Below are 19,161 nucleotides of genomic sequence, written 5' to 3'. Positions count from 1 at the left end.
ACTTCCTATGGCAATAAACACCTGCTTGTCGCACAACACGTACAAACCACATCCAACATCAATGGATTTCATGGGATCCGTGAAAGGGTTTTGTACTCCTAAGAAGAAAGGCCTATCGTGAAGAACTCCTCTTATCCCCCAAATTATTCGAAAGTTGAGCTTTCTATCTCAACTCTTCCGCACCGCTATAATTAAAAACACAAATCCCCTGGATTCAAGTGCAGTTGGAATTACTTCTAAGAAAGGTTAAATGTTAGTATAATACTATTTAAGCAACTGGATATTCATATCCCACAGCAAACAGAACTGTTCCAGATACAGTGGGTATTCAATAAACGTATATTATTTGAGAGACCTTTTTTTTTGATGTTCTGAAAGGCTGTAGGTAGATCAGCATGGGATCAGGTGTCGTCTTATAAATCTCCCAGAAACTATGTCCAGTCTTTGTGGCTAAAATGCTTTTCAAACAGGTAGCAGCAGCTGATCGCACTTTGACACTGAAAACAGAATTCAGAAGCCTATAAAGTGTATCAAGTACTGGTGAATGTGAAACAACCTCCAGTAAAAAATGTAAATCTAAAATTTTAAATTTATATTACAGGTTGACCCTTGAACGAGTTAGGAACACTGATCCCCACAGTCAAAATCTGTGTATAAATCCTGACTCCCCCAAAACTTAACCACCCACAGCCTGCTGTTGACAGGAAGACATACAGATAACACAGTCAATTAACATATATTTATATATTTGGATGTATTACATACTGTATTTTTACAACAAAATAATCTAGAGAAAAGAAAATGTTCTGAAGAATATCATAAGGGAAAGAAAATACATTTACAGTACCATACTGTATTTATAGAAAAAAATCCACATAGAAGTGGACCCAGGCAGTTACAACCTGTGTTGTTCAACTATAAAGTGTAAAGGTCAGCTGTGTCAGGCAGTTTTTACATTAGGAAATTTTACATCTGTAAAAAAAATTCTAGGGGTCCCTGGGTGGCTCAGTGGGTTAAGTGTCTGCCTTCAGCTCAGGTCATGATCCCAGGGTCCTGAGATCGAGCCCCAGGTCAGGCTCCCTGCTCAGCGGGGAGTCTGCCTCTCCCTCTGCCCCTTCCCCCTTGTGTTATCTCTCTCTCCCTCTTTCTCTCTCGCTCACTCTCTCTCTCAAATAAAATCTTAAAAAAAAAAATTCTATAATTAAAATTCTACAGCATCAATGCCAAAATTATCAAACAGTTTTTAATACTCCTTCAGTAAATCTGAGTTACTAATCCCTGCGGGAGGGGGAGGGGGACAAAGACAGAAAGTGAAAGTGATCTGACAGCCACCAAGCAGAAATTAGGATAGAATCTGCTGCAATTTCGTTTGGCACAAAGAGTCAATGAGCAAAAGAAAACGCTGTCTGATGAACAAGATTTTTGGAGTTATGAGGCTTCTTCTCTAGGACTTACTTGAAAGGATCAAAATCCTCTCAATGAGCGTGGTGCCTTTGATTTTGACGAGTGCCCAGAACATGCCCTTTTGCAATTCCCCTACTGTTAATGTTCTGTAGCGAACCACCTGGCAGTTTTCTTATTGTTTGTCTGTCTATTGTCACTAGAATTTAACATGGACCTTGTCTGGTATGCTCATCAGTGACTCCAGTGCCTGGCACATAGTAGGGCTTCAGGGATTATGGGAATGAATAAAAATACAATGATTTCTAATTAAAATACTTGAGATTAAAAGAAAAGTCTGGCAACTTAAAGAAGAATGCTTTAGTTTCAGGAGATGTTAATTCATGTAAAGTATCAATTTCCCTGAATGTCAGACGAAGCAGGTGCGAGAAGACACACAGGGCCATTCCACACTCACCAGTCTTCTACCAGCGTGTTATTCAGGTAGGTCAGGGTTATGAAGGTCCACTGAAGTTCTTTATCTTCAAACAACTCAGGGGCCTTGGTAGAAGACGTATCTCCGCTGTGCTGTAGAGCTATCGTGGAGAAATCGACAGGACCCACTTCTCCCAGGCAGCTTCCAACAGCCTCTGTAATATTTAGAAATTCCTTTTCAGTACAGTTGTAGCTAAAAGATCTCCCATAAAACAAGTTTTCTAGTTTCAAAAATATGTTGTGTCATCCTTCAAGATTTAAGTGGTTTCTCAAAGATTCTGAATAGATTAAAGAAGCTACTATATATTGTAGCATTTTCTTTATATATCCATGTGGGCAAAAGATATTTTCTGCTATAAAGTCATATCCAGGAGAGAGAAATCAGTAACAGAACACAGAGAGTGAGGGTGACAGTCTCAACACAGCTACCGCATGAACGCAGCAGCAGACTTTAAAGCCGGTAAAACATTTTCGAGGTATTACATAAATAAAGTACCTAAATCTTAAACACTCGGTTCCGTGAAAATTCACACACACATTTTTTCCCCCTGTGTTATCACTACCCAGATGAAGACAGAGCAGTTCCTGCCAGAGAACTCCCTCATGCTCTCTCCGTCATGAGGGAATTTATGAAAATACGCTCACAAATTTTTCGATAGCTCTCCCTTCAGAAGCTGTAGCCCTGACCTGCACGGGGGAGCGGGCGGACTCACAGAGGGCACCCGCGAGAGAGCGGACTGAGACCGGTGAGCCGTGAACGCGCGCGCCACCAGGCATCTCCCGGAACACCGGAATCCCGGTGTGCTCACGGGATCCAGACTGAGACCGGGAACTCCCGGAGCGCGCACGGGGCGGCTGGCGGCTGGCGGGCCACCTGCACGGGGGAGCGGGCGGGCTCGCGGTCGGCACCCGCGAAACAGCAGACTGAGACCCTGAATCGGGTGCGCGCGCCACCAGGCTTCTCACGAAACTCCGGAATCGAGGTGTGCTCACCGGGCATAGACTGAGACCGGGAGACCCGGGAGCGCGCGGGGTGGCCGGTGGCTGGCGGCATTAGAAACACAAAGGACAGAGACGCGCCGGCCCTGGAAGTGAAGGCAGGGACGCCGGGTTGGTGCGCACATCCCGGGACGCTGTAGGGTTGAGCAGCACCAACAGTAAGAGAGTTAAAGTGGCCAGAACATCAGTGGAGAACGGGCCGCAATCCCTCTGTTCTGCGACAATGCAGCCTCTGCTGCTCTGACCCTCAGAAGAGGCATAGCCGGCCGCCAGGGAAAGCCGCCAGAGAACAAAAGCCTGGAAATACCGGCTCAGAGAGTGCCCATCCCCATCCTCCCTCGCAGGGGACACGGAGACTCTAACCAAACATGGCTGCCTGAGTATCGGCGCGGCAGGCCCCTCCCCCAGAACACAGAAGGCAGGCTGAAAAATCAAGAAGCCCACAACCCAGGCGCCTGGGTGGCGCCGTCATTGAGCGCCTGCCTTCGGCTTAGGGCGTGATCCCGGCGTTCCGGAAAGGAGTCCCTCATCGGGCTCCTCCGCTGGGAGGCTGCTTCTTCCTCTCTCACTCCCCTGCTTCTGTTTCGTTCTTGCTGACTGTCTGTCTCCCTCTCTCAGATAAGTAAATAAATAAAATCTTTAAAGAAGAAGCCCACATCTCTAAGATTCCTATAAAACAAGGGGCACGGCCTGGGACCCAGTCAATAATTTGGGCTCTGGAAACCCCGCAACCTCTCTTCATCAGAATGACAAGAAGGAGAACCCCCCCCCCAGCAAAGAAAAGACAGTGAGTCAGGGGCCTCTGCCACAGAAGTAACGGATATGGATGTAACCAAATTATCAGAAATGGAATTCAGAGTAACAATGGTCAAGATAATGAGTAGACTTGAAAAAAGTATTCAGGAAAATATTACTGAGAATATACAATCCCTAAGGGCGGAAATGAGAGCGAATTTGACAGAAATTAAAAATTCTATGAGCCAAATGCAGGCAAAACTAGAGGCTCTAACGGCCAGGGTCACGGAAGCGGAGGAAAGGGTTAGTGAATTGGAGGATGGGTTAATAGAGGAAAAAATAAAAATAGAAGATGGTCTTAAAAAAATCCACGCCCACGAATGTTGGCTACGGGAGATTACTGACTCAACGAAACGATCCAATGTTAGAATCATCGGCATCCCTGAGGGGGTGGAGAAAAACAGAGGTCTAGAAGAGATATTTGAACAAATTGTAGCTGAAAACTTCCCTAATCTAGCAAGGGAAACAAAAATTCGTGTCCAAGAGGCAGAGAGGACCCCTCCCAAGCTCAACCATGACAGACCTACACCACGTCACGTCATAGTGCAATTCGCAAATATGAGATCCAAGGAAACAGTATTGAAAGCGGCCAGGGCAAAGAAATTTCTCACGTACCAAGGCAAAGGCATCAGAATTACATCAGACCTGTCTACACAGACCTGGAATGAGAGAAAGGGTTGGGGGAGCATTTTTAAAGCTCTTTCAGAGAAAAACATGCAGCCAAGGATCCTTTATCCAGCAAGGCTGTCATTCAGAATTGATGGAGAAATAAAGACATTTCAGAATCGACAGTCACTAGCCAATTTCGTAACCACGAAACCAGCCCTACAGGAGGTATTACGGGGGGTTCTATAAAAGTAAAAAGGCCCCAAGAGTGATACAAAACAGAAAGTCACAGCCAATACAAACAAAGACTTTACTGACAACATGGCAGAATTAAAAGCATATCTCTCAGTACTCAGCCTGAACATTAATGGTTTAAATTCTGGCTTCAAACGCCACAGGGTTGCAGATTGGATAAAAAGAAATGACCCATCCATTTGCTGTCTACAAGAGACTCATTTCAAACCCAAAGATGCATTCAGACTGAGAGTAAGGGGATGGAGTACCATCTTTCACGCAAATGGACCTCAAAAGAAAGCTGGGGTAGCAATTCTCATATCAGATAAATTGGATTTTAAACTACAGACTATAGTTAGAGATGCAGAAGGGCACTATATTATTCTTAAAGGAAGTATTCAACAAGTGGATATGACAATTATAAATATATATGCCCCCAACAGGGGAGCAGCAAGATACACAAGCCAACTCTTAACCAGAATAAAGAGACATATAGATAAAAATACATTAATAGTAGGGGACCTCAACACTCCACTCTCAGAAATAGACAGAACATCCTGGCAAAAACTAAGCAAAGAATCAAAGGCTTTGAATGCCATACTCGACGAGTTGGACCTCTTAGATATATATAGAACACTACACCCCAGAACCAAAGAATACTCATTCTATTCTAATGCCCACGGAACATTTTCAAGAATAGACCATGTTCTGGGACACAAAACAGGTCTCAGCCGATACCAAAAGATTGAAATTATCCCCTGCATATTCTCAGACCACAACGCTCTGAAATTGGAACTCAACCACAAGGAAAAATTGGGAAGAAACTCAAACACTTGGAGACTAAGAACCATCCTGCTCAGGAATGACTCGATAAACCAGGAAATCAAAAATCAAATTAAACAATTTATGGAGACCAATGAGAATGAAAATACAACAGTCCAAAACCTATGGGATACTGCAAAGGCAGTCCTAAGGGGGAAATACATAGCCATCCAAGCCTCACTCAAAAGAATAGAAAAATCTAAAATGCAGTTTTTATATTCTCACCTCAAGAAGCTGGAACAGCAACAGAGGGACAGGCCTAATCCACGCACAAGGAAGCAGGTGACCAAAATTAAAGCTGAAATCAATCAAGCAGAAACCAGAAGTACAGTAGAGCAGATCAACAGGACTAGAAGCTGGTTCTTGGAGAGAATCAATAAAATTGACAGACCACTGGCAAGACTTATCCAAAAGAAAAGAGAAAGGACCCAGATTATTAAAATTATGAATGAAAAAGGAGAGGTCACGACGAACACCATTGAAATTGGAAGGATTATTAGAAATTTTTATCAACAACTATATGCCAATAAACTAAGCAATCTGGAAGAGATGGAATCCTTCCTGGAAACCTATAAACTACCAAGATTGAAAAAGGAAGAAATTGATTTCTTAAACAGGCCAATTAATTATGAAGAAATTGAGTCAGTGATAAACAACCTTCCAAATAACAAAACTCCAGGCCCGGACGGTTTTCCCGGGGAATTCTACCAAACATTCAAAGAAGAAATAATACCTATTCTCCTAAAGCTATTTCAAAAAATAGAAACAGAAGGAAAGCTACCAAACTCATTCTATGAGGCCAATATTACCTTGATCCCCAAACCAGGCAAAGACCCCCTCAAAAAGGAGAATTACAGACCGATTTCCCTAATGAATATGGACGCCAAAATCCTCAACAAGATACTTGCTAATAGAATCCAACAGTTCATTAAAAGGATTATCCACCACGATCAAGTGGGATTCATACCTGGGATGCAAGCGTGGTTCAATATTCGCAAATCAATCAGCGTGATACATCATATCAACAAGAAAAGACTCAAGAACCATATGATCCTCTCAATCGATGCCGAAAAAGCATTTGACAAAATACAGCATCCTTTCCTGATTAAAACCCTTCAGAGTGTAGGAATAGAAGGTACATTTCTCAATCTCATAAAAGCCATCTATGAAAAGCCTACTGCAAATATTATTCTCAATGGGGAAAAGCTGGAAGCCTTTCCCTTAAGATCAGGAACACGAAAAGGATGCCCACTCTCGCCACTATTATTCAACATAGTACTAGAAGTCCTTGCAACAGCAATCAGACAACAAAAAGGGATCAAAGGTATTCAAATCGGCAAAGAAGAAGTCAAAATGTCTCTCTTCGCAGACGACATGATACTCTATATGGAAAACCCAAAAGAAGCCACTCCCAAACTATTAGAAGTTATAGAGCAATTCAGTAATGTGGCGGGATACAAAATCAATGCTCAGAAATCAGTTGCATTTCTGTACACGAATAACGAGAACGAAGAAAGAGAAATCAGGGAATCCATCCCATTTACAATAGCACCAAAAACCATACGTTACCTTGGAATTAACTTAACCAGAGACGTAAAGGACCTTTATTCTAGAAACTATAAATCACTCTTAAAAGACATTGAGGAAGACATAAAAAGATGGAAAGATATTCCATGCTCATGGATCGGAAGAATTAACATAGTTAAAATGTCCATGCTACCCAGAGCAATCTACACTTTCAATGCTATCCCGATCAAAATACCGAGAACGTTTTTCAAAGAACTGGAACAAATAGTCCTTAAATTTGTATGGAACCAGAAAAGACCCCGAATCTCCAAGGAACTGTTGAAAAGGAAAAACAAAGCTGGGGGCATCACAATGCCGGATTTCGAGCCGTACTACAAAGCTGTGATCACAAAGACAGCATGGTACTGGCACAAAAACAGACACATAGACCAATGGAACAGAATAGAGAGCCCAGAAATGGACCCTCAGCTCTTTGGGCAACTAATATTTGATAAAGCAGGAAAAAACATCCGGTGGGAAAAAGACAGTCTCTTCAATAAATGGTGCTGGGAAAATTGGACAGCTACATGCAAAAGAATGAAACTTGACCACTATCTCACACCATACACAAAAATAAACTCCAAATGGATGAAAGACCTCGATGTGAGACAGGAATCCATCAAAATTCTAGAGGAGAACATAGGCAGCAACCTCTACGACATCAGCCAAAGCAACCTTTTTCATGACACATCCCCAAAGGCAAGAGAAACAAAAGATAAAATGAATTTATGGGACTTCATCAAGATTAAAAGTTTCTGCACATCCAAGGAAACAGTCAGAAAAACTAAGAGGCAGCCCACGGAATGGGAGAATATATTTGCAAATGACACTACAGATAAAGGACTGGTATCCAAGATCTACAAAGAACTTCTCAAACTCAATACACGAGAAACAAATAAACAAATCAAAAAATGGGCAGAAGATATGAACAGACACTTTACCAATGAAGACATACAAATGGCTAACAGACACATGAAAAAATGTTCAAAATCATTAGCCATCAAGGAAATTCAAATCAAAACCACACTGAGATACCACCTTACGCCAGTTAGAATGGCAAAAATAGACAAGGCAAGAAACAACAATTGTTGGAGAGGATGTGGAGAAAGGGGATCCCTCCTACATTGTTGGTGGGAATGCAAGTTGGTACAGCCACTCTGGAAAACCGTGTGGAGGTCCCTTAAAAAGTTAAAAATTGAGCTACCCTATGATCCAGCCATTGCACTACTGGGTGTTTACCCCAAAGATACAGACGTAGTGAAGAGAAGGGCCATATGCACCCCAATGTTCATAGCAGCAATGTCCACAATAGCTAAATCGTGGAAGGAGCCGAGATGCCCTTCAACAGATGACTGGATTAAGAAGTTGTGGTCCATATATACAATGGAATATTACTCAGCAATCAGAAAGAATGAGTTCTCAACATTTGCTACAACATGGACAGCACTGGAGGAGATAATGCTTAGTGAAATAAGTCAAGCAGAGAAAGACAACTATCATATGATTTCTCTCATCTATGGAACATAAGAACTAGAATGATCAGTAGGGGAAGAAAGGGATAAAGAAAGGGGGGGTAATCAGAAGGGGGAATGAAACATGAGAGACTATGGACTATGAGAAACAAACTGAGGGCTACAGAGGGGAGGGGGGTGGGGGAATGGGATAGACCGGTGATGGGTAGTAAGGAGGGCACATATTGCATGGTGCACTGGGTGTTATACACAACTAATGAATCATCGAGCCTTACATCGAAAACCGGGGATGTACTGTATGGTGACTAACATAATATAATAAAAAATCATTATTAATAAAAAATAAAAAAATAAAAATAAAAATAAAAAGGTTGAAGGTGATCTTTATATACTAACTTGGAAAGATCTCCAAAATATGTAAAAAAAAAAAAAAAAAAAAAAAAAAAAAATAGAAGCTGTAGCCCTAGTTCCTCCCACTTTAGTATGGGGCGTACCTGGTGACTCACTTCTAACCAACAGATTGTTACAAGTCTTTCACTTCCTTGATTGAACTTACCCCCAAGCACTGGATTCTCTTAGACACTATTATAAGCAGACTTGTAAATGGAATGAAATTTTCTTTTGAGATTGTTCACTGATGGCATATAGAAACACAACTAAATTTTGTGTATGGATCCTATACCCTGCAATTGTGCTGAGCTCATTTATTAGCAGTATTACCGTAGACTTCTGTAGATTGTCTGGGATTTTCTAGATATAGGATCATGTCATCTGTGACCAGAGACAGTTTTACATTTTTCTTTCCAGTCTGGATGCGTTTTCTTTTCCCCTTGTTCCGCGGCTCTGGCTAGAACTTCCAGTACAACTTGGCCCAGCACTGGTGAAAGCAGACAACCTCGTCTCCTTCCTGACCTGGGGGTGAAAGCTTTCAGTCTTGCACCACTAGGACTGATGAATAACCACACTAAGATCTGATGCTCCACAGGAAAGGCACTCAGGGCTCCTGGAGCAAATCAGCTCTGTCCCTAGAAACAGTTAAATTACGGACAAACGTGTGAATTCCTTGGTCAAAGGAAACTTCCAGGTGCTCGTAAGGCTCTGTTTCCTCGTCTGGGAGCTACATGCACAGGTACCTTCTGCTTGTGAAAAATTTTCAAAATAAAGGAGCGCCCTAGTTACTAGGCTCCCACTGAGCAGACAGACTCCACTGAAAGAGAGCAGAATCTTGACGGACCTCTTATTCCTCCCATTTTTCTTATTTGAAGCAATGTTATCATGACAACCTCAAGGTGACGTCAATCAGTGTCTCCATCCTGTGACCACTAAGTCTAAACACCTCTTCTAGGCGGGATGTGTGGTGGCCATTTATCTTACACTAGGATACCCCCCAAATGGTGGTAGGAAAGGGCCGGGATGCGGCTTTCACATCTGATTTAATTCACCTAGCCCTCCAAATCCTCATTCTTACTCTGCCCTATAAAAAAGATGAAGTACTGGTCAGTTATATTTACAAAACATATCAGAAAGTCTGTTTACTTGCAACTTAACACTACAAATATTTCTGACTTTCCTAAATATTTATAAGGCATTTTTAAATGAACAGTGATGCATACACATTACTCACTAACTTTTCACTTTATGCAAATGTTTAAGGAAGGAAAATATGAAAGGAGGGCTGCTTAGGGACACTTGAACTAAACAGAAACCTACCTCAGCTAGCATCTCACATTGCCCTATTATCCCAAATGACAAACTTTTACTGAATTTGAAAACAGAGATGACCACACGAACATAAAAACTCATATTCATTTAGCCAAGGAGTTTACCTAAAACTTCTCTTTCACCAGTGTGGTTCACCGCCATCTTGCATAACTGCAACAAGCTGACAATGAGCTTCACCATTACGCCGTCCTGCGGGTTATCTAGGAGCAGTGTATAAAAATTAGTTTCAACTACAATGTAGAAAACATGTTTCTTTACAATGTATTTATAGATTAAATTATCTGACTAGAAAACTTTCATAAAGTCTTTTAAAAACAAGGTTTTAAATCACAAGCAGGTCAAAAAACATAACGTGAATGTATTTGAGCTTCCTTATAAAACAGAACCATGTAAAAGTGAAAGTGAAGCAATATCTGGCAGAGAAAGAGAAACAGCCTAATAAGTTGTGCCAATCAGCCGATACCTTAGCAAAATCACTAAGAGTTAAACACAAAAATCATTCAATATTAACCAACAAGAGACCCTGGAAGCACACGTTGGTCTTTAACCCCTAGATTGAGTCTAGACCAGCAACGTCCTAGAGAACTCTCCACAATGACAGAAATGTTCCGTAACGTGCACTGTCCAACAACAGCCACTAGCCTGGTTACTACTGAGAACCTGATGTGTGCCAGGTGATGAAGAAACTAAATTTTAAATTGCATTAAACTTGAATTCACTGAATTAAATAGCTAAAAACAACTAGTGGCTGTTTTGGACAAGACAGGTCTGCACCAGTAAATTACCCAAACATGGATGTGTTCATCTTTTATACACACACACACACACACACACGTGTGTCTCAGAACAAATGCACTCCAAACTCTGAGCTCATGATCAAGACCAAAATTAGTTTCTAAAACTACTGGAGGGGCACCTGAGGGGCTCAGTCAGTTAAGCGTCTGCCTTTGGCTCAGGTCACGATCCCAGGGTCCTGGGATCAAGTCCCACGTTGGGCTCCCTGCTCAGCGGGGAGTCTGCTTCTCCCTCTTCCTCTGCCTGCCTCTTTGCCTGCTTGTGCTCTCTCGCTCATGTTCTCTCTCAAATAAATAAATAAATAAATAAATAAATAAAATCTTTAAAAAAATAAAAAATAAAACTACTGGAAAAAAAAACCACAATGGAAATCACAATGGAAATTTAATTACATTACATTAATGGACAAAAGATGAAAATCAAAACCTAAGTAGAAAAAATTTCTCCAAGTACAATACTAGAAAAACCTAAACTCAAATCAAATCAACATAAAAATTAAGTAAAAAAAAAATCTAAAAACGGGGCACCTGGGTGGCACAGCGGTTAAGCGTCTGCCTTCAGCTCAGGGCATGATCCCGGCATTATGGGATCGAGCCCCACATCAGGCTCCTCCACTATGAGCCTGCTTCTTCCTCTCCCACTCCCCCTGCTTGTGTTCCCTCTCTCGCTGGCGAATAAATAAATAAAATCTTTAAAAAAAAAAAATTCTAGAAACACATATACAAATATGTGTTTATATAGAAAAACATGCCCACATATACATCCATGATTACACATATGCACATACATAAGAGACCTAAAGTGGGACATATTTCTTTTACTTAAACAAGTTGGAGCAACAGGCGCAGACAGACTACGCGTACGCCTGGCTCTGAGGAATTCAAATGTTCCTTTCAGGCAGGAAGTGGTTAAAACTTGTCAAGCAGTAGAGTAACACGATCATGTCTGGGTTCAGAGAAACCGTTCTGGCAGACGTGTGGACAATGGATAAAATGGGGTTAATTCAAGGTGAGGAGACCACTCACGATCTCTTTCACGGTTGGATGGGAAATGATGAACTACATGCTGAGAGTCAAAAGTAAGTCCACAGCAGTTAAACAAAGGGCAAGAATTTATAAAAGACTCTTCCGAAACAAACAGGTACAAATAACCCCGCGTCATTAACACCAGTACCCTGAGATGCTCTCATGAGGCCGGCCATCTGGTCCTTATGCTGAGCTAGCTGTCTGCGGAGATCCTTCAGGCCTTCCAGCCTTGTCAGGGGAAGGGCATCATAAGCACTCACGGAGAGAAAATGATTTATTTCCTAAAAGAGAAAATTAATTAAAAACGTAACTTGCTTTTTGGATATGTATGAAGTCTATCAAATAAAACATAAAAAAGTAGTAAATGCCTTTCATACACATTGACTCATAATCACTATTATTACCACACGAGGTAGAAATAAATGACTTCTTCCATTTCAAATCTGCCAATGTTGTAATCACTTAAATTCTAACAGACTGTCTCTGATAACATACTTAAGATTTTAAGATTGTAATAGCATCCTTCAAAGGAAAAAGCTTAAATTTCTACTTATTTAGTACTGTAACTCTAGTTTTACATCTTAGTACTATTTAATTGTCATACTGATAGTCAGAGATAGAGTATGGTTTTAAAATTATAACATTTGTATCAAAAACTTGACCTGAACATAATTTCAAAGTTTATAAAAATTAAAGTAAGATTAGGGGCGCCTGGGTGGCTCAGTCGTTAAGCGTCTGCCTTCGGCTCACGGCGTGATCCCAGAATCCTGGGATCGAGCCCCACATCAGGCTCCTCTGCTGGGAGCCTGCTTCTTCCTCTCCCACTCCCCCTGCTTGTGTTCCCTCTCTCACTGGCTGTCTGTCAAATAAATAAATAAAATCTTTAAAAAAAAAGATTAAAATAAGATTAAAACTTGAAAAACTCTTTAAAAATTCAAATATCATCTCTAATTCAAACATTAAATTGTCCCTCAAAGGATCAGATGGTAATTTTGAGATATTAATAGATTTGATGTGTATGAAAACCAAGCATATTTTAGATATTTCTTATTTAATTTTAGATCTTAATCAAGAAACTTTGATATTTAAATTTTTACTGCAATACAAGAGAATATATTAAGATTTCACTTTTTATTTGTTGAAAGGGCAAATCTTATTTTTTTATATCTTTTAAAAAAGATTCAGTTTTTTACTTTTAGAGAACTGCAAGTTTTCAAAAAGTACTGCTCTCTACCCTAATAAAAATAGTACAATGATGGAATAATTATTACCTCCAAAAGCGAAAAGGGTCCTTTACTGTATTTAATTTTCTGCTGAGTAATGCGCAAATCCTTAAAGACATCATGGTCAGGAAAAGGATCTAAAAGTTTAATTGTCATATAGAGGTTTTCATTATCCTTGTTATCTATCACTAAGTATTTCAACAAGTCCAACACCTAAACATAATTAAAAAAAAAAATCAAAAGGGAAAAATGGTTTAATTATATTTTAAAGTAAAACCACCAAACCTACCCTAATAAATGATAACGACTCTACTAGGCCAGTTCAGATAAAATGTTCTAATTATTTCTACAGTAGCACCTAGGACCGTTTCTGTGCTTTCAAGTGATTCAACAGATACGTAAGGTGCTGCTACAGGATGAGCACTGGGATAGAGAAGGGCCAGTATTACTGGGACATTCCACAGAATACCTCATGCACCGTGACAGTGAGGTCAACCGCTGTCCCTGGTTTTTATCACCTCTACACTTCAACCTAAGACACACAAACTCTTAGGTTATTTGTAAGATCAAAATTACTAGGTGCTCTGTAATTAAATGATTACAAATATTAATTCATCAAAATGACTGACTACACCAGTAAACGTAAAACACGCAGCTCCTTCCACGAACACTTCATCAACGTTACTTCAAATATCTGCGAAGAGGATCTGGGGAAGTACCTGTCCCTGCACCTCCATCTGATCGTCCACAAGGGGTATAAGTGTGCCAACAATCACGTGGAGATGATTTTCCAGAGCGTCCTTACAGTAAGTGACTGCCGTGTGGCAAACCTGGCTTAACAGGTCACAACACAGGGAGAAGCTCCGTGACGACACATCCACGAAACGAGAAGGCCTAACACAGGAAAGAAAGTGGTAAGTTCTAGGAACTACTTTCACAGAAGCTCAAAGTCATTTTCATTCAGCAGCTCTCATTCTGAAGTGGCCTGACATAGAAGTCACTTTCATATCTAATTCCTTAAGAAGGTTTAAAAGCCAAAAAGAGAAGTGACATCAGCAAATTGACAGGGTAGATAGCGCCAATCTCTCCTCCCGACAGAGATACTGAAAAACAGGCAGAACCGTCAGAACTCGGTAAAACAAAGATTTACACAGCAAGCAAGCAAATGCTAAGTTTAAAAAAAAAAAAAAAAAAAAGGCAACTCAAAAACTGTAGGAAAACCCTGTGGTGTTTTACTTGCCTTTCCCCCATTACTCCCTCCCCAGCTTGGCAGTTGCCATGAAACCTACAGTCCCCATTCCCAATACGGGGTCCTGGCTCAGGCTCTGGAGGGAGCATAGCAGACCATATTTGCAAACTCTTGTATACATCTGTTCCAAACCAGTCTGGGGCTGGTAATAAATGATAATGTAAGGGGCTTAGCTCTGATTTGTTTAACCTGGATCTCCCCAGGCTGGAAAAGCCTTGAGCACGCTTGAAAGCACCATAAAACTCACCAACTACCCACGGCTGTGAGGAACAAAAGATTACTGTTGAGCCATACAACAGACTGCCTAAAGCCTAGGATGAAAAGCTGGGAAGACAATTTCCTTGTGAAATTAGAGCATTCAAAATCACACCTGTATCTGGGAAATTGAGAAAGCCACACACATGCCCAGTGTAAGACGCTCGCTCAAAAAACATCTGAGAAGACCACAAACTTTCACTTTGGGCTAATCCCTAGGCTCAGTGCAAACCTGCCTAAGTGTTGAAGAAGAGTCCTAACACAGAGCCAGTCCGCAGAAATTAGGGAAGATTCTCATTCTCTCTCCTTCACTCACTCCCAGCATTCAAGGAAATCTCTGTCAAAACACTACCTGAACGCAAGTCAAGGAATAGGCTTCAGTAGCCACACACAGCAAGGAATACACTCTCTGCACAAAGAGTTAGGTATACTCATGAAACAAATGGACCACAACGGCCTTCAACAATTAAAAAAAAGTCAAGCCCTGGGGAGGGGAAAATCTGACTTCCCCAGTTACATTATAATAGTAAAATATCCAGTTTTCAGAACAAAACAGAGAGCCCAGAAATAAATCCATGCTCATATGTTCAATTAATCTATGACAAAGGAGGCAAGACAATACAACAGGGAAAAGACAGTCTCTTCAACTAATGATGTCAGGAAAACTGGACAGCTACATGCCAAAGAATGAAACTAAACGACTTTCTTACAACATATACAGAAATAAACTCAAAATGCATTAAGCCTTAAAGTGAAACCTGAAACCACAGAACTCCTAGAAGGAAACACAGACGGTAGTTTCTTTGACATCAGCCAAAGAAAAATTCTTCTAGATATGCCTCCTCAGGCAAGGGAAACAAAAGCAAAAACAAACAAAAAACACACCAAAAAAAAACTACTGGAAGTACACCAAAATAAAAAGCCTTTGCATAGCAGAGGAAACCGTCAACAGAACAACAAGGCAAGACATGAGATCTTCAAATGACATATCTGATAAGGGTTAATATCCAAAATATATAAAGAATTTACACAACTCAACAATCAAAAAATAATCTGATTTAGAAATGGGCAGAGTACTTGAACAGACATCTTCCCCAAAGAAGACAGGCAAACGTCCAAAAGGCACAAGAAAAGATGCTCTACATCACTCATCATCAGGCAAATGCAAATCGAAACCACATGACGTATCACCTCACACCTGTCAGAACGGCTTGTATCAAAAAGACAAGAAATAACAGGTGTTGGAGACGTTGTGAAGGAAAAGGAACCCTCATGCACTGTCAGTGGGAATGCAAACTGCTGCAGCTGCTGTAGAAAACAGTCTGGAGCTTCCTCAAAAAAAGTTAAAAATAGAATTACCATGTGATCCAATAATTCCATGACTGGGCATTTACCCAAAGATGAAAATACTCATTCAAAAAGATATGTGCACCCCTATGTTTACAGCAGCATTTTTTAGAGTAGTCATGGTATGGAAGCAGCCCAAGTGTCCATCGATGGGTGAATATGAAAACGAGATACAGTGCACGCGTGCACACACACACACACAGTGGAACATTGTGTGATCATGAACAACGAGATCATGCTTTTGTGAAAACATGGATGAACCTAGAGGGTATTACGCTACGTGAAATAAGTGAAAGACAAATACCATATGATTTCACTCATATGTGAAATTTAAGAAACAAAACAAACACAAAGAAAAAAAAGACAGACAAAAAGACTCTTAACTACAGAGAACAAACTGGAGCCTGCCAAAGGGGAGGAGGGTGAGGGATGGGTGAAACAGATAAAGAGGATTAAGAGGATGCTCATCATGATGAATAATGTATAAAACTGTTGAATCATTACATTATACACCTGAACCTAACATAACAAATTTTTAATTAAAAAAATTTTAAGGTAAAAAAAATCATTAAAAAAAAAAAAAACACAAGGCATACAAAGAAATAGGAGAGTAGGAAAGGATGGCCCATCTAAAGAAATAAAATATACTGTTTGAAACAGATCGTGAGAAAGCTGACAGAGTGGCATTACTAGACAAAGGCGTCAAACAACCGTCTTAAATACGCTAAAAGAGCTTAGAGACAAATGAAAACAGAAGCACAGCATACCCCAATTTATGGAATGCAGCAAAGGCAGCACTGAAAGGAAAATATGTAGCAATAACAACCTACATTAAAAAAGACGACTAGGGGGGAAAAAGACTAGAAAAACACTACCAAACACACGCTTAAGAATTAACAACAGTCTATCTCAAACTCTTCCAAGAAATAGAATGGTAGGGAATACTTCCTAACTCACTCTAGGAGGCCAGAAATTCTCTAATATCAAGGAAAATAAATACGTCACAGGAAAATTGTAATACTCAATGCCCCTTAGGAATATAGATTTAAGGGGAGCTTGGGTGGCTCAGCTGGTTAAGCGTCTGCCTTCAGCTCGGGTCATGATCCCAGGCTCCTGGGATCAAGCCCCACGTCGTCAGACTCCCTACGCAGTGGGAAGCCTGCTTCTCTCTCTCCCTCTGCAGCTCCCCCTACTTGTGCTCTCTGTCAAATAAATATATCTTAAAAAAAAAAAAAAACCAATATAGATTTAAAACTCAAAAAAAGTACAAGCAAACTGAATGTTAAGAGCTTATTAAAAATATTATATACCATAAGCAAGCAGGATTTATCCTGGGAACACAAGAGCAGGCCAATATAAGAAAATTAATCCATGTAATACATCACATTAGTAAAATGAAGGAAAATACATGATCATTCCAATAAACACAGCAAAGGCATTTGACAAAATTCAATCTCCTTTCACGAGAAAACATTGATAGGAACTTACCCAATGTAATAAAGGTAATTTATGAAAAACCCACAGGTAACAACATAATCAATGTTGGAAGAATGGAAGTTTTCCCACTAAGATCAGGAACAAGATAAGGATGCCCACCTTCACCCCTGCTATTCAACACTGCATTGAACTTCTAGCCAGAGTAATTAGACAAGAACTAAAAGGCATCAAAATCAGAAAAAGTAAAAACATATTCATAAATGACATGATTCTATACACAAATAAACTCCCAACAAATCCACAAGAAATGTACTAGTAACAAATAAACTAGCAAAAGTGCAGATCACAAGATCAGCACACAAAAATCAACACACAAAATCAGTTGTATTTCTATACATCAGCAACAACAATCTAAAATGTAAACTAAGAAAGCAATTCCATTTACAATAGCATCTGAAAGAATTAAATACCTGGGAATAAATTTAGCCAAAAATACAAAAATCTTGTACACTGAAAACTGTAAAGCAAGGATAAAAGAAATTTACAAAGTCCAAATAAATGGAAACACATCCCATGTTCATGGACTGGAAGACAAATTTTTGAGATCTCAATACTACCTAAATGATCACATATTCAATGCAATTTCATTCAAAATTCCAATAGTCTTTTTTTTGCATAAATGAAAAAGCTGGTCATTAAATTCATAGGAGAATTGCAAGGCACCTCAAATCGCCAAAATGATCTTGAAAAAGAACAAAATTGGAGGATACCCACTTCCAGATTTCAAAACTTACTATGAAGCTATAGTAATCAGAACAGAGTGGTACTGGCATAAAGGCAAACCAAGGGTATAGAATTGAGAATCCATAAATAAATCCACACATCAATGGCCAAATGATTTTTGACATGGGTGCCAAGTCCATTCACTGGGGAAAGAATAGTCTCTTCAACAAATGATAGCAGAACAACTAGATTTCTACATGCCCAAGAATGAAGCTGAACCCCTACCTCATACCATATGTAAAAATTAAAATGGATCAACAACCTAAATAGAAGAGCTAAAACCATAAAACTCTTAGAATAAGATATAGTGGTAATCTTCATGAGGTTGGATTTGACAATGGATTCTTACATGAAACACCAAACGCATGAGGAATGAAAGAAAAAGATAAATCAGACTTCATCAAAATTAAAAATTTTTGTGCATCAAAAGACATTATCAGGAAAGTGAAAAGACAATGTACAGAATGGGATAAACTACTTGCAAATCATATATACTGATTCAATAACCAGACTATATTTGCAAATCATAGAGTAAGAGCTCAATATCAAGAATGCATAAAGAAATCCTATAGCTTAACAACAAAAAGACAACCAACTAAAAAAATGGGCAAAGTACTTGAATATTCATTCTTCCAAAGAATGTATACAAATGGTTAATAAGCACAAGAAAAGATGTTCAACATCATTAGTCATTAAGGAAATGCAAAAAAAAACCCACAATGAGATACCACTTCACATCCATTAGGCTGCTATAATAATAAAAATTAAAACAAAACCAAAAACAAAACAGAAAATAACTAGCATAGGTATGGATGTGGGGGAAATTGGGACTTTTGTGCATAGCAGGAGGAATATGAAATGGTGCAGCTGCTGTGGAAAACAGTTCAGCACTTCCTCAAAGAGTTAAACATAGGATGATTATAGGACCCAGCAAGGCCACTCCTAGGTATATTCCC

General features: G+C 39.9%; 1 protein-coding gene across 2 annotated transcripts in view; it reads right to left on the bottom strand.

Moving 5' to 3' along the window:
* The window catches only part of ATM (ATM serine/threonine kinase), a 125,167-nt gene that overhangs the window by 45,508 nt on the left and 60,498 nt on the right, over positions 1-19,161 (bottom strand). For both annotated transcript variants that reach the window (XM_048217204.2, XM_026505820.4), the window contains exons 32-37: positions 13,854-14,028; positions 13,183-13,347; positions 12,060-12,192; positions 10,196-10,291; positions 1,859-2,030; positions 356-497 (exon numbers count right to left, since the gene is read on the bottom strand). In XM_048217204.2, the coding sequence (XP_048073161.2) occupies positions 356-497; positions 1,859-2,030; positions 10,196-10,291; positions 12,060-12,192; positions 13,183-13,347; positions 13,854-14,028 (883 nt within the window). The remainder of the gene's footprint in view (positions 1-355; positions 498-1,858; positions 2,031-10,195; positions 10,292-12,059; positions 12,193-13,182; positions 13,348-13,853; positions 14,029-19,161) is intronic.

The sequence above is a fragment of the Ursus arctos genome, unplaced genomic scaffold (assembly GCF_023065955.2).
Source record: "Ursus arctos isolate Adak ecotype North America unplaced genomic scaffold, UrsArc2.0 scaffold_22, whole genome shotgun sequence".
Classification (NCBI taxonomy): Eukaryota; Metazoa; Chordata; class Mammalia; order Carnivora; family Ursidae; genus Ursus; species Ursus arctos.
Note: the sequence above shows the minus strand (reverse complement) of the source record. Positions and strands in the feature narration are given on the sequence as shown.